Here is a 16,897-nt window from a genome sequence, read left to right as displayed (position 1 = left end):
AGAAAGGAGTTAAAGGGTAGAAAGCTCAACAGACCCTTTGCTTTGGTACAAAATGTTGAAAAAGATTTTTATAAGTGACTGCATGGAGATACCCATTCTGCTAATTACAAAATGTAATTGCAGTTTACATTTAGTCTGAATGATTTCTTACACTGCATCTTTGTCTCCAACAACACAATGCATGTTTCGTTCTGGCACCTCTGTCACCCCACAGTAAACCCTATTTGTTGGGTAATTTTCTTGTCAGCAGGTGAGGTGGAATGAAATATGCTTAATGCTAGTTTTGCTCTTATAGCAAAAGGGACCAAATGGGATGGGGGAGGAAAGGGTTTTCAGCTGACTGAAGATAAGGCAAAGTTTATTGACTGTCGTGAAGTGCGTTTTGAGTCTTGTAGCCAAACCACAGAATGCTAAAAAGAAAATAATAATCAGGGAAGTGAAATGCTTCACTCATACTTTTTTTTCATGTAGTGTTTCATTCTATCTATTTATAAAGCAGCACAAGGCACTGATTGAATGTTAAATAGACCTGAGCTCCCTCTTGTTAGTACTTGCAGATATATTAAGCCTGTTGGGTCAGATCCACAACTAATGGAACTGGCCTCATGCCTTTGAAGGCATCATAATCAGCTAGATTATTCATTTTTGTTGTTTGTTTTTAAAGAGTAGCATTTGTAAGTCGTTTGCAGCTATAAAGCTTCACATTTCTACTTTAAAATATAAAGGCTTTTAATTCTTAAGTTACCCAGGGGACACTTTGCTCACCAAGTCCTCACTTTGTCCTTGTATGAAGCACCCACATAATAAGAACAATTTTTTTTTAAGAGAAATGGGTGTACTGGACCATGAATACTGCCATCTTATTAGCTTTATTTCCTGACCCGTGGTGGTAGACATAGATGCTGAAATGCATGTGAATATGTTGACCTTCCTGAAGGAACAAACTTCCAATTTAATTCATTTTGTTGTTTGGGTTTTTTTTATCCACAAGAGTGCACTGATCAAAGGTGTTTTTATTTGTGCAAGCTTGACCTTCAGTTTCATTTTACCTAAGAAGTCCGTGGGACTGAGGAGTGGTAAGGAAAAGATATCTTGTGCCCCAGCATACAAACAGCTTAAATTGTTCTGGGCATTCTTTAATCCAGTCTTCTGTTGTTGATGGTTGACAAGGAAAATGATAGTGTCACATGTAAAATGAACATGTGAGAGAGCAATGTCTGAGGCAAACACATGCGAAAACGTGCCTGGAGGAATGCCATTTTGTGCCTTAGCCCAGTACATCAGTGCCCAAGCCTGAAAGATTTGCTTTGAAAATTGCCCTGCCTGTGGAAGAAAGTAATTTCATGAAGCGAACAGACCTCAGCTTTTCCTTAGCACCGGCCTGATCCTTGGCAGTGGGATGATGTTGGTGCTGGAGTGGTTTTGCACACAATGGGCCCAGAGAAGGCCAAGCTTTTGGGGACTTAGATGCTTCCAGGTTTGGGTGGATCTTGCTGGAGTTTCTGTGAGTACCATTGGGGAGCAAGCTGTGGAGCTGGACCTGAGTCAAAGAAGGCCAGTAGCAGAGCAAGGAACACAACCTACATTTCACAGGTCTGTTGCCATGTGCTAATTCCTGAGCCCATCCTTATTCAGGGCTCCTAATGCTTTCCCTGCACCAAGTCCAATATGAGGGATCAAGAAGAAGGGAAGATTTTGCATGTCTGAGACTCTTCAGAGGTTGAGTCTTGACAGACAAAGGGTAGGCAATGACACATTTTATTGATGACTTGATTTATCTTGTATTCATGTTAATGCATTTAAAAAGAGCCCTTGATGAGCTGAGGCATCCATTGTCACGTCCTACATGAAGTGGCTGGAGGAAATGTCATTGCCAAGGTTTTGCATGATGCAATGGAAGATGGCAGCACGTTGCTGCTGAAGGCTTAGCTGTGGAGATGATGTGTCTGACTGCTGCAATCCCACTTACTGAAAAACTATCTCAAATTAGTCATCTGAAAGGAAGCCTCTTTCCAGCATTGCTTATGGAACGGTATGTCAGGTGTCATTAGAAACATGGGTTTGGGACGAAAAGCACCTTTATATGCAGTGTTTCTGAGTCACCCCACTTGTTTTATTTTGGAGATTTGCTTCTTTTCTTTTAAAGGTAGCAGAGTCACAGGAAGAAGGAGGGAAGGCTTATGATAGTTGAGAAAGGAAGAAAATATCTTTATAGGAGGAAAGGGAAAAGACCTTCAAATACCTGTATGGTCTGCCAAAAAGGCTGTGTATTTATTTGGTGTTCCTAGAAACAGTGCTATAGCATTTCAACATACAAGCCTATTGTGATGAAAGATTTTTGGTTTATGTCATTAAATGGCAGAAAAGCAAAAGCAAACCAAACAGAGCTTTTTATTCACTTAAGTGGAAATTCACTAATATTCAGTGGGGGAGGCATCCTTATGGAAAATGGCATTTTAGAACTTCCACAAGGAATAGCAGCTTGGAAACCGAGCCATGAATTTTCCATTCAAGGGGTTTGACTTGGCACAGAAAGATGTCATGCAGGCCGCAGCTGGCACCAGACACAGTTAAAAAGATCTGAGGCTATTAGTGCCTAAACAGCCACTAGAAATTATATTACATGATGGAGACTGGCTAATATAATTGAGCCAGCTAGTTATTGTGTGCATAATTTAATTATTTGACAAATTGCTTAGAAACACGGTGTTCTTGTTCCACACTCGTGCTGCACTCACAGTATTACGAAGTGCAGAGCAGAGAATTGTTGGTGGGTACATGGTCATCTTGGAAGGTAGACATTCCTTTTTAAGATTTGCAATGTTCAAGAGGTTCACTGGTGTAGTGGTGGTGGGGTGATGTATGCAGAGATGAGTAGAGCCATGGTGACATGGCTGGGATAGCGAACTGACTCAGAGGCAGCTAGTGTTGTTTCAAGTGGATACCCTTGAGGCTTTAGGGTAGTTGCAGAAATAACCCTTTCTTTTCTCTACTCTGTGAGTCTTTTGGACTTTGATTGCTGGGCTGGGTGGGCTGAAAGGAACACATGAAATAGTGGAGCAGATGTGAAGTGTTTTTGGACCCCAAAATTATGCCATCGTCACGGATGGTGTTCAACGTTCTTAGGAAAACTGGGGCCAAATTGGATTGTCACTATGAATTCTAAGGAAAAGGACCAAAAAAACCCCTAACCATTAAACTTTGTGTAAGAAGCCATGCAGCATTAAGACATATTTTCCCATAGCTCTGAAGGCTGCAGTACATGACTAAGGACATTTCCCTCTCCTAAGAGATGCTACATAAGAACCTGGACACCACCTGGAATAAAGCTGTGCTGTAATCATGAAGGACAAATCCTACATCTTGAACAGTACCAAGCAAATATGAAGACCCAGTTGTGTCTCTTTTTTGCCCATCAGCCTTCCAACATTTCAGAGACTAAGGTGTTGCTGTAAGATCAGCAAAATCAGCAACTTATTAGAAAAAGATTCGTAACAATCAGAAGTGAAATGACATTTTTGAAGAAGTGCAGCCAAATAATTTTTACTTGCAGAATAGATCAGACTGTATTAGAGGGTGTTGGGCAATGCACCACACCATTTCTTTGGCTGAGTCTAAGCAGGGGAGCAGCTCTTCCTGGGGTGTGTTTCAGATTCCTCATCCCCCGGTTGATCCATCTGAGTGTCCTGTCATCCTGTTGCTCCCTCCCTGCCTAGATGTCTGAGTTTTCTTACAATAGCAACATGGATTCAAACGGTGGGGTGGTTCACACTTGGATTTCATCCTGACATACAGGTGCAAGGTAGCCAGGATAGATGGCTAGATCCTGGGCCTTTCACTTTAGATGTAGCTTTCATGTAGAGATCTAATGTTGTCAATCTTATGTCTAATTATCAGCTGGAAGAAGTTACAGGAGGAAAGGGAAAAAATTACCCACTGGAATTTTTCACTATAAGCAGAAATCCTTGTAATAAGATCATGAGTGTATGAACATATACCGAGGTGCCCTTATAGCTGAAACCTTTCCACTGTGCTGCAGGACCTCTGGGACTGGTCCTGTGGCAAATGGATTGAAGACTTGAGATATTTTTCTCTCTTGCATGCAGGTTAACTAGGTTGCCAATGGAGATAGGTCTCCAGGTGTAATGGCATGGCCATAAACTGTGGAACGAGCCTTGTTGCCTATCCAAGCATAGCTGTTATGCTCTTCTGTGCAAATAATCTTGACAGAATTCTTGACAGAAATTCAATTTTGTTTATAACATGTTTTGCCTCATTCAGAGTCTTTCTTCTTCTACAAAGAGAAAATTAAACCCAAGAGAATTTCTTCAACTGAACTGACTATTAAAGGTCACAAAATTTCCCAATACCCAGCAACATTGAAGGTATCTTGTAAATCGGACATGGCAGTGACACTGGCATCCTTTCCTGACAACCGCGAAGAGGGTGAGACTGCAGTGCCAGAATAGACACAGGCATCTGGCTTCTGAGGTCCCTTGTTCACATCCCAGCTGCTAAGACTAGGAAGACTGTGCAGAATTTTGTAGGGACTTTTCCATGGTAAATGATCTTTACCTGGCAGTTAAAGTGATCTCTACAGTAACACACAACTCTGCATTCTGAGAGCATTAACTCTTCTCTTGGTACTGCTTGTCTGTCTGGTATTCCTATAGGCAGCAATGCTTTTCTTGTCATGGTGTCTTCTTTGCTGTACTCCTATTTTGAGCATATATAAGCATATATATTGCATGCTTTGAGCAGTAGGAAAGGTGTCCAGAGTTAAACATCTGTTTGCCAGGTTTAGAAGAAAAATCATGCTTGATAGCTAAGAAGTGCCACCCATGCTGATGAAACCCCTGTGTGCCAGCCTCTTACAAGAGCTGCATGAGCACGGAAGAGAAATTCTGTGCTGTTTTCATCAGACAGATTGATAGAGATCACATCATCTGTTTGCATCCTGAGAATTGCTCCACTTAGGTGGCAAATGGAGGGTGGTTTCAAATGCCTGGGTACCTGGGGCTTGTGCCTGATCCAAACCAGCATGTGGTACATGCCGTGTTCCTCCAAAGCTGGACTGAGTGCAGCTGTTTCCCCCTCAAAGAAAGGGCAGCACGGTGATTTTTCAGATGAATTTTAGACGGCAGATGATAAGGCTGCTGCCTGAATATGAGCAGTGATGAGTTTGAGCTTTAGTAGTGGAGCACAAGGATTGCAGTGCTGGACCAGAGTAGCCGACCATCTCATTTGGAAACCCATTTTAGTGACCCAGAGGCAGATGTGTCAAGGCAATGTGTGAAAACCCAAAATGGACAATTTCTCACCCTTCTGAAGAAAGCTGAGCCTGCAAAAGGTGGTACTGATTCTAGTGTACTGTAGGAAACTAAAGGAGATTTAGACACCTGGCTGCCTGTGTGGGTCTGTGTCTAAATGTCTGGTTCATGCCATCAAATATGAGAACTTGGTGGAGGTAGAAGGGGCTGTCCCCTTTGTTTTAAGCCCTACTTCAAGCCATGTGGAGGCTCTCTATATGAATGTCCCATCTTTTTGGAATCTTACTGAGCTGCTTTTGCCAACCCTATTGTACAGAGTAGATTTGTTAGATTGTCATTTATGTAGTGAGCAATCATGGTTTGAGTTAGAAAAAACACCACTTCTTCAAAAAGTGTTGTTTCAGTTTTGTAGGATGTCTTCTGTGTTTCACTGTTGCATTTGAATGCCCTTGTTCTTTTCCCTTCCTATCCATTTTTCTTTTTACCATTTTTATACTGAGTCCTTGCAGTCTGTGACACCATCAGCAGAGCCTGGGAACAAAGCATAAAGGTGGAACAACAAGCCCTGACACCAGGGCCATGATTATAGGTTATGTTCCTCCAGCTGCTAATGTGAGTAATATGTGACTTTAAGTGGGAACAAGCCCACACCCCCCACATCTCACCAGCACAGTTTGGATGCTGAATACTAATAGAGAGCCGTTTGTATCCAGTTCCCACTGGGAAAAAAAATGTTTGTCAACTGAGTTCAAACAGTGCATAAATTTGAGGGAGCTGCCATCTGCTGACAGACCCTTCCCCCACTGCAATGCCTGTAAATCCTTCCTTGTAAATATCTGCTCCGTGAGGAGTGTTCCCATCAGCCTCTGTTCAGGATCCACCTTTCCCCTCTTCCTTCTTTCCCCTAGGTATTTCCAGAGAGTTCAGGTTTCCCAGGACTCTAAGGCACCAAAATACCTCACTGGTTTGTATGGCAGTCAGTACCAGCCCAGTGCACAGAGCCTGCAGGCTCTGGGGTATGTTCTCGGTATTGCTGTCAAAGGTCAAAGCCCCTCACCTTGATTTTTGGAGTGACATGCATCTCCCTACTCTTCCTCCATGGGGAATGATGGGTGCACACCCTCTCTGTATAAGGGCACAAATTTTTGCCAAGGAAAACAATAAGGAATAAAAATGTAGAAACCTCGCAGTGGAAAAGGCTATTAAAAGACTGCCCTGCTGTTTGGATGTGGCATTGTTCTCTGGTTTGCTTTTAAATAAGGCTTTTCATTGTAGCTAGAGAGGGAATAAGGGTTTTTTTGATGGAAAAAAAAAAGTCATGGGCAGCTGTTGAAATCAAAGAGAGTGGGATGGATACTTAGATGGACAGCATGAAAGCCAGCTTAACTGGAATACCATTGCAATTAGATGTCATCTCACTGGAGCAAAACCTACTGACAACTGATGTCCTGTTGCTTGATGAAGATACATCCTTTTTTTTCTCTGTGCTGTGAAAATGCAACATGTACTTCATCTATGGGGAAGGTGGGGAGGAACCAAGCCAAGCGCGCTGTTGTTGATGGGAGGTTGACATCATCTTTCACAGATGTAAGGGCCTCTTTCCATGTTGTGTGGAGGATGGGGAGTTTTTTGGTGTGGTAAGGCTGTTGTCTCTTCTCCATTCCAGCAGACACTCCCCTCTTAAGGGAACCTTTGGGAATCATATGAGACTTTGGGGAAAGGGCAGGCAAATATCCCCCCTTTTTCTACCCACTCAAGCAGTCGCACATGACAGATTCATGCCTGCAGCACTTCCAGGTTTTATCTGCTTGCTAAATTTTATTTCCCCTCTGTGAGTGTTTATATTGCTTAGAGACTGCCAAGGTTCATGTTAATAATAAAAAAAAGTGGAGGTTTATTAGGTATTGCAGCTCTGTGATTTTTTGGTGTTTGAATGTTAACGAAGCTCTGTCTGCTCCAGAATAGCTGGAGAGGTGGATCTTAGCTCTGGCATGGCAAAATATCCACGGATGAATTTTTCTTCCCTTTTCTCTGGGTTTTAACATCTTCCATGACATTTCATCCCACAGCAATTCTACACTATGTATCATCATGTGTCATATTGTGTCACGCTGTAATTTTGCAAGTGCATGAAAGGAGGAGCGAGGTGAGAATGGGCTCAATTACACCCCAGAGGGAGAGGAGAGCTCAGTGGAGTGACCCGCTCCTGGGAGGTAATGAATTGGGTGTCAGCACTTTGCCGAGCAGAGGAGGATTTATTATTTTTAGGGGTTCAGTGGGCAGACAAGAGGAAAAGAACCCATCAAGTCACATGACTAATGATAATTTCCATAGGCTGTGCGTGTACGTGGGATTTAACAAAGGAAGGGACATTCATTCTTGCTCCAGGCAGCTTGGTTCTTCCTTTTCTGAAGGCTAAAGGAGGAACTTGGCTGATTTAACTGGCTCAGGGTGAGAAGCCTTCAAAGCAACTTTGGTGCCAACTCTTGGGGAAGGCAGACACAGTGGTTCTGGGGCAAGGAGACAGCTCATAGTTCAGGGATATCCCACTTTCGCTGATGCAGAGAGGGAGAAAGCAACCCAGTAGATATTAGAGCAGAAGGAATCATAGCACAGGGTGTATGCATCCTGCTGGTGTGCAGCTCGTGCTAGTGCTGATGAGGAAGGTTGTATTTACTAAAGAAAGCTAGAGGATGAGTAACTGCTTATTTCTCAGGAAGAAGAGGTACTTCCTCACTGACTTGCACTCCGTGTGCTCCCAGGTGGCGTTTGGTATGATTTCATTACCCTTTATCTCTTCCTTTGCCCTCAGCACAAGTTTGTTCCTTCAGCTTAATCCAAACAATATTTCCTTTTTTTTCAGTGTACATTGTATTTAGGGCAGAGCAAGTAAACTGGAGAGCTGAACAGTTCTTATTTTCTGAATTTCTAGCCAGGGCTACCCTATAAGCATTGGCCTTGGTACAGCAAGATCTACATCTTGCTTCAGTGCCTTCAGGCTAACCTCGAAGGGGACTTACTTGTGTCATTTTCATCTTTGTATTACTTTGTATTAAATTGTTAGTGGAGGAAGTACCTGGCCTATCACGCTCCCCTTTTAAATGAGGAAGAGTTGATGAACATGTATTCTACAGAGAAAAATGCTCTTCCACACTGGCATGCCACACCTGGGTTGTGATGGGTCTTTTTGAGGAGGGGCCTTTTTTCCCAGGTCTCCTGTTGGAAGAAGTAGAGAGTGTTGGCATACTTAATCCAGGAGCTCTCTCCTTTTGACTATACTTTTTCAAAGGGACAGTTTTCGTTTTTTCAGGTGTAATATAACTTCTTTGGGGGGCAGAAATCATGGTAAATTCCATTTCCATTTCCGTGAATCCAACTGAGACTTCTTCCTCTTCAGTACTGTGGAAAGGGATATGGCTTCCTTGGGTTGGGATCCCATGGGCTGGTCTGAAATATTTCTACTCAAACTTGCAGGCAAATGTGCTTTAATGGAGAGGAGGTGGAGCCCATATTTTCTTGGTCAGACTAGCTGCAATTCATACAACTATACTCCTTTTCTACCAGCTACCTTTTGAGCACACCAGGACTCTTACACATGTTCTCTTATGAGATCCAGCAGTAAGTGCTTCTCCCTCTGCAGCTGCCTTTTGCTTAATTGACCCATTTTGCAGCAGATTAGGCCCCAAGGAGGAGGTTAATATGAGCAGTTATTGTAAAAGGCAGGTTGAGGCTTCAGTGAACTGTTCATCATTGGAAAAGCCTGTTAGCCTCTTCTTCCCTTTTACACTTTATTCTAAAATATTCTGACTTAACAATGAACTTATGAATATCTCCGGCTAGATACAATCTCCACACCTCTCTCTTGCCTGAGTTTTGAAGTGAATGTATTGAATCAGATTTAACACCAGGCATGCAAATTTACCTTCACTCTTCCTTTTTGTTGTAAAACAGCCATGAAAACTAGCTCTGGATCTTCCAGCACTGCAGGTAGCATTACCGGGGCTGCTTTAGCTTCTGTGAGTAACAGTCCCAATGTGCTGTGTGCAATGTAGGAATGCTTCTCACCAGACAGTGCATCTTTCTGCAAGATTGGTGAGGGTGAGAAGTCTTTTCCTGCCCTGCAAGCAATTACAGTGGCCCTTTGAGACCATGCAGTGATTGCACATCATATAAGTTCTCAAAATTACAGCTGCTATGGTAACCAAAAGAGAGAATTAGAGCAAAGTTTGGTATGAAACAATGAACATTAAGCAATTTGTATATCTTTATTGATATAACATTAGTAATATTACATAATATTATTGTTATATTAATATTATATCGATGAATTCTCTTTATAAGCTGATGTTCCTGACAAGCCTGTGCACTACCTGGTAGGAATTATCTCTGCATTTCCCCACTTCCTACCATCACCAGTCTCCTGTACATTTGTTAATGGACAACTTCTGCCTGTACCTACTGTTCAATTTCCTTACCCATATCAGAAAATAAAGAAGATTGTGACAGAAGTGTAACAACAAAATGGTGGATAAGCCCTTTATGACCAGATGGAGCTGGAAAATTTGTGGCTCTTCCTTGCTAGGGCAGTAAATAATAATGATTGCCTTTAGTACAGGTAGGTGCAGCCCTGATACTGGGATGGGGGCATGTTTTGGAGCATGGGCATGGTATGGTGGTAGCATGCCTGCAGGCAGGGGTATTAGCCAGGGTCAGGCACACAGCCTCAGCCACATCCTACCATTGTGGCAGTCTCAGTGGATGGCTTTTGATGTAACTGGGCAAAATTTGCAGCCATGGGATCAGCTTCTGGTGCCAAGATTAGAAAGTGGGATTCAGAAGGAAACAGATTGAGGTTGTGGGTAGGAAAACACCTCATTGATTGCTGCCCCTGCTGTAAAACCCATGCCCGACCTCAGATGTTTGCTGTAGGAACTTCCTCAGTGTGAGCTCTCACAGGCTCACCGAGCACAGGAACATTGCAGCCCCTTCCCCGTGCAGGCAAACATCCCTCAAAAGGCATTGCTGCGGGTGCTCAGTGCCACGGAGCCAAAGCAGGCTGGGAAGCCACCGCAGCTTTAAATGCTTCCCCTACTCCTGCTCCCACCCCCATCATCTCTGTAAGTGATTTCATTTGATTAGGAACTCTAGTTTGCATGGTAACACTGGAGCCCCAGGGATTACAATATTTTTTTCATGCCAATCCAGATCAGTGTGAGACAGCAGCCTCAACAGGATGGGTTGCTGTAATTCAGGCAGTAGAAGTCCAGAGCCATTTATGCTGCATTTGTGAAATTACCAGCTGGGACTAAGAAAGCTTTTGGGAAGGAGAAAAGGAGAGTGCATTTGGGACCCTTGCTCAGTCTTTAGGGAGAGCACAGCTCAGCTAAAATCAAGGATCAGCGCCTCAGTACAGATATCTGAAGGGAGACAGGAGACTTGCTGTTGAAGGAACTATTTAAGAGGGAACTGGAGAGAAGTTCCATTTAAGAGACTGGAGAGAAGGGAGCTAAAGCAGAGAAACAGAACGGTGTAGCAAAGTAACCCGCTTGGGAATGAGGAGAGAGGGAATATCTGAGCTCCAAAGAGGGTATTGAGTCTGGTACCTCCAACACCAGCATCTGCTCTTGGATGTGCTTCAGGATTTACGTGCTGAGCTTGTTTGGTTCAGAGTGGTTGAGGTATTGTCCTTTTACAGCTCTGATAGAGGATTCCCTTTTTCCCACCCTCCTTTCTGCAAGGTACTTGATGCACAACTTATCCCTGTGGCACTGTCCAGAAGGCACAAAGACATGAATGCTACAAAGGCTTCATTCTTCCTACCAGCTCACCTACTGCTGCTATCAGAAAAGCAGGATCTCACATTGGTGGCAAGGCAGTTTATCTGCACAGATTAGACCCTGAATGTGGGCTCCAGCTGCTAGTGGATCCTGCTGGGCCAGCAGATGATCCTGCTGATGGAACAGCTGAGAGTATGGGAACACAAAGCCACCAAAATGCCTCAGCAAAACCCATACATTTGCAAGGGGTTAAACACAGGAATGTGAGCTTCTGAAGGTCTGTGGGGGGATGGAACTGAAGTGAGAATTCAGGGCTATTGGATCTAGCATTCATTCAATTACCATGCTTTGTTAAGTACTGCACAGTGGAGTGAAGACTGCAGTCTGTTAGAATGGCTGTTACTGTACGTCATTTAATTATGAGGTTGCTCAAATGCCATTTTAACATATGTAGAGTAACATTATCCCTCTTTTGTAGGTCACTATTCTCATAAGTCTGGCTCTTGCATTCCTTGCCTGCATAGTGTTTCTTGTGGTATACAAAGCCTTTACTTACGACCACAGTTGCCCAGATGGATTTGTTTATAAGGTAAGAAACTTCAGATGGATGAATTGCCTGAGATAATGATAGACTTTAATTGACTGCATGGTTACAGTTCTAGTCTGGTTTTTTGACCAGGCCAAACAGAACATTTGGCAAGAATGTGTTGAAATGGGAAAAGTGTTATGGGAAATGTGGACTTGCATCTGCCTCCATCAGCTACTGTTACACTGTAATTGTTGGGATTAGCATGATGTTCAGGACAGATGTTCAGGAGCAATCCCTCATATTTGTGAATGGATTTATTGCAGCTGGAATCCCGCATTTGCTTCCCACACGTTCAAGTGACCGAGGTTTACTGGGATACGTTTTAATGGAAAGCAAATTCCCAGAGTGCTGGCACATGTGCCTTTTGTGAAAGAAATCCAAATTTGCCCATGTATTTTCTTTTTTAGGTGCTTTTGAGGCTCTATCAAGAGCAAAACCATGTAACTTCATTGCTGAAACCCCACTGCCCAGTGCTGTTATAGTGAATATTCACAGAACTATTTGCCTGGTCTGTAGAGATTTAAAGAAACACCCACAAACATTTGCAAAATAGTTCTTACTGTGAATAAACTCGTGAACTCACAGGAGTCTTGACCACACTGGAGATACTCTGTGGGCTGGAAAATAGAGTAAGGATGTTGATTTATTAGTCATTGTGAATTATTCCCTTAGGTTATATAAAAATGAAGTTAGAGCCATGAATTTCAGCATCAGATTCAAACGTGAACTTCTGAAAAGATTAAAGGTTTTGGGCTCAGATTTCAGCTGGTCACATTGAACTGGGAGTTGGGGGAACTCAAAATAATAATTGTACCTGGAGCCCTTTCTGTCCTTGGTGCTACTTCAACTTCACTGAATACCAACCAGACTGATGTTTGTTACCATTTGATTGCTCTTTTATAGCTGTTGCAAACCAAATTGTTTTATCTATGCAGTTGTTAGCAAATGAGCATCCATACTAGCACAGCGGAGATGCATGGGCAGTTGTCTGCCCAGACAACGAGCTCTGACAAGGACTGGCCAGTTGGGCTATGCTTCCTACCATCTCTGACCAAGGTGGTCATCCTACAGGTCAGAGATAACACACTGCAGCAGAGCAGCATGTAAGCAGCTTACTCTGCCTCTGCTTGTCCTCTGCCTGTCTGAGGATTAATTCAGGATGTAGCTCTACAGAGCTTTCAGTCCATCATGTGGCAGGAGCTGCTCACCCAGCCTTGCTAGGACTGCAGCAAGGGGTCTTGGTCTCGTCAATACTGGGAATGTACCAAACCAGTCAGACCTTCATTTTACAGTCCCCATTTCTCATCCATGGATGAAATCAGCTGCCATCAGGGTTGCCAATAGCAACAGGTTTTGAAGGCTGTGCCTGACTCTAAACTTTGTGCATTCCTGCGGCTCTGAAGGGCAGTCAGGGCTGTGCAGCAGACGCTGTCACTACAGCAAGCCTGAGTCAAATGTCATCCATGAGAACAGATAACCCTATGATTTTTAAAGTGACAGCCTCAGGCCAATGGGATCATTCTTGATGTTTCTTGCTTTCTCCCCCTTTCCAGCACAAGCGGTGCATCCCGGCCTCGCTGGATGCATACTATTCCGCACAGGATTCCAACTCCCGGGGCAGGTTCTACACTGTCATCAGCCACTACAGCATGGCCAAGCAGACCAGCTCCCGGGCCGTATCACCCTGGCTGTCTTCAGGATCGGTAAACCACGAAGCCAAGGCTGCCAAGACAGAAGGTCACTAAAATTAACAAGTGGTGATGGGCCAAGTGTTGGGGGGGGGAAGGACACCACCATGTCTATACTGCATTGCTCTAAGCTGAGGGTGCTGTGCTAACAGCATGACAGGAATAAATAAAACTCAAGTGCAGGAGTCATCTTAATGGATATTTCTTTTCGTGCATTGTTCTCGTTGATTTGTTACTGAGTCGAGCTCTTGTACAAAGGCATGTTTGATGTTTGACTGTACCTTACGATGTAAAAATATTTTTAAATCATTGCTTAACTATTTGTTAGAAAAAGAAATTAAAAAACAAAAAAAGCAAATTAGATAAACAGCCAGAGAGGATAAAAGCAGCAAAGAGAATCCTGCAAAGCTGGAAAGCTGTGACAGAGGCTTAACATTCAGTGAAGGAAAAGCTGAAAGCCTTTTGAGAGAAGGGATAGAAAGAATCTGGTACAAAGACATTGTGATGTTGCTTAGCTTGCCACGGGGGCAGGGGGGAAATATTGCTGTCAAATTGAATCTAGCATCAGTGTTCATTTGCTGATAAATAGAAGCATCCCTTCCTTCCTCAAACATACACACATGGAAACATGTGTACACACACTCCTGCACAGTGGCCTAAGTAAATCCAGAAAGATCAAGGCATTCATAATGAGCCACCCCTGTGCTGATGATCTTGGCTGGGCTCTGAGACTGAAATCCTGGTTGCTATTTGGCTATGGAGCACGATGGAAGCAGACAGAGGCTGCTATCGAGATATCATGAATATAGTTCTTAATGCAGGACTAGGAGTCAGGAGATCAGGGCTTTATTTCTGCTCCTGGAACAAATTTCCTGCATGACCTTCGGCAATTCTCATGAGGCCTTTGGGACCTCTCTCCTGAGCGTCACCAGCAGATAAAGAAATGCCATTGTGAATTGAGGAGCCTCTCAAGAGTGGTGATAGTGTAGAATAGTATTGAGCCTCTAACTTCTCAGCCCCTAATTTTCCCTCACACATGAAATGGGATGCTCTTGCTTCTCTCCTTCAGTGTCAGGTACTTTTGTATTTAATGCCATTCTAAGTAAGTAGAGAGGGATGCCTGTACCATGCTCTCAGAGTCCAAGAGTCCCATCAAACCTCTGCTTGCAAACACAGACCAGACCCCAAGCTTAATCCAGTCCTGGCTAATGTAAAACATCCTCTTCCCACAAATGGCATGTGCAATTAATGCAGTCTGGTGGGATTTAAAAAAGGATTCTCCTTTTTCAGAGCTGCAAGCCATTGCTGCAAGGCAGCTCTGCTCCTTGGTAGCGCAGGCAGGGTGAGAGTGAGCAGCAGGAGCAGAGTGCACAGGGAGGGCAAGGATCACATTTGACTAAGGCTGCTTTTTCAGATTTGTGGTAGACTGGGATGAATATTAGGAACCGGCCCCTTCTTCCCCTGCATTGGGCAGTTTTGCGCTCCATTTTGCATACATAGACACTAGAGGGTGTTAAATGAGGGCAGAACTCCTCACTCCTAACAGGCATCATGATAAATAACTGTATAGTGTAGCTAAAAATGTAGTGCCAAATGCCATTGTCTGATTTCCTATCCTTCCTTCCCCTTCCACCTGTAAATCCATTTCTCTCTCACAATGTACAAACCACCCCCTCCACCAACAATCAAAACTCCAGCAAACCACTGAACAGTTTATAATTTTGTGGTGTATTTTTTGTCAGTAGGTAGCAGAGACTGAAGTATTTTTTGGTGTAATTCTTGAACTTTTCTGACGGGATTAAAATAAAGCTAGATGTGACTGAGTGTCCCTGTGGCTCCGGCAGGTTTTCTTGGGGTAACTCGTGCCATGGGCTAGGAGGTGGTGGGAGGGATGTATGCATGCATGGTGCTGCCAAGAGACTGCACCTCTGCATGGGACCTGGTGTGACTTCTGGATTCCAAGAGGCTTTTTCAGAACTTGCTACTTTCACATTTAATGGCCTCTGGGGCTAATTCCATATATTTCTGCCCATTTTTCAATTGTAAATAGAAAAATAGTAGTTAAACCCAAGCTTATCTTCTACTGGTGACTCTAGACTTTACAGAGGGACCTCCATTCCCATTTTAAGGCCCACGAATGATAGAAACTTCGACTGACAGCAGTGTCTCCTTTGCCGTCTGCTCCAGATGCAAGTGTTCTTGTAGGCTGGAGCAGGCTCTGGAAGAAGAGCTGTTGCAAAAAGGAGCCCTGCAGGGAAATACAGTTGACAAACCAAGAGCCATGGCTGAAATTGGAAAAGGTTGAGCTCTGTACTCGAATTCTGCAGCTTGGTTTCTAACAAAACCACAACTATATTCATCTCACATTGTTCCGAAAGCAGATTGTATTTCCTCAAATCCTTCAGTTCTTTCAAACGGAATGATGCCCCGGCATTAAACTGGCTCATTCCCAAAGGCGAAAGAACATTTTATAAAAACCTTTGGATGGCTTTCCTTCAAAAGAAAGTGTATTCAGAGTTGTGAAATTGAGCTACCGCAGGAGAGAAACCACTCTGGTGTTGGAGGTCACTGCCCAGTACTTGTGAAATATTTTAAAAGGATTCAGTGTGCTTCGCAGAATTGAGTCACAGGATAATTTGACCGTGGTATTTCTATTCCCCAGTAATTCTCTAACCATATGTTTACTTCAATCTAAAAAACCCAGGAATTAAATAATTTGAATTAAAAGGTTCTAGCTATTATTAGATAAGTGAGTCAGTGGGGATAACCATTCCTATTTAATATAGGAAAGATCAAAATCTGTATGGAGCATAAGAGAAAAAAAGAGACCCAAAGAAGACTCATGGGAGAGTGAAAGAAGTCAAGCAATTCAACTTTAGCTGCAAGTTCCATTACTGTTAATACATTGCTACGGTTTTTGTTCAAGCTGCAGAAGAGCTTCCATGCACATGTTTTAATCACAGTAACAGAGAGAGAGAGAGAGACTGAATTGAAATTTTGGTGTGTGTTCTTATTTCAGTCTTTATGTCCTGGGTTCAGCAGTAGCAGTCCCTTTTTCTCCTTCTTAGTAGCTGGTGCAGCCTCCTTCAAGGTTGATCATACATTTTCAATGCTGATCTAAGAAGCATATTGGTGATAGTACAGTCTTGTCCTGGCTGTCACCTTTCTGTGAAGTCTAAACCTCCTGTCTGGCTCTACAGAATAGTGTTCTCGTGAGCTAGTGTCTGGGTGAGGGCCCAGTCTCAGCTCTGCATGGTACCAATGAACAGGAGCCTTCCCTGTGCTTCTCTCAACATTAATGTGGTGGCCACGTTAAAGCAGTTCCAACTTCTTCGTCTGTGACTGACACGGATAAAGCATGACTCCCTTGGTGCACTCTTCTCCATTATAATAGATTGCTGCAATAGGCTCGGATTTTGAATTCTCCACCAAAATATGCTTGTGGACCACTGGGACTGGAAGATTTGATTTCTCTTCCGAGACCATCATGCTGGAGATGGGTGTCTGGACTGTTTGTGTGTCCTAACTGGAGTAGTAGGAAGAGATGAACAAAAAGTGCGAGCACATGAATGA

The 16,897-nt window shown here is 43.4% G+C and overlaps 1 protein-coding gene across 1 annotated transcript in view; it reads left to right on the top strand.

Moving 5' to 3' along the window:
- NSG2 (neuronal vesicle trafficking associated 2) overlaps positions 1-13,381 on the top strand; it is a gene marked incomplete at both ends in the record, with an annotated part of 34,092 nt that extends 20,711 nt beyond the window's left edge. Inside the window, 2 exons of the mRNA XM_080627357.1 lie at positions 11,526-11,636; positions 13,190-13,381. Of these exons, the coding sequence (XP_080483483.1) occupies positions 11,526-11,636; positions 13,190-13,381 (303 nt within the window). The remainder of the gene's footprint in view (positions 1-11,525; positions 11,637-13,189) is intronic.
- Between the last annotated feature and the right edge of the window lie 3,516 nt (positions 13,382-16,897).

This window comes from Psittacula echo (assembly GCF_963264785.1).
Source record: "Psittacula echo genome assembly, chromosome: 11".
Lineage (NCBI taxonomy): Eukaryota > Metazoa > Chordata > Aves > Psittaciformes > Psittacidae > Psittacula > Psittacula echo.
Note: the sequence above shows the minus strand (reverse complement) of the source record. Positions and strands in the feature narration are given on the sequence as shown.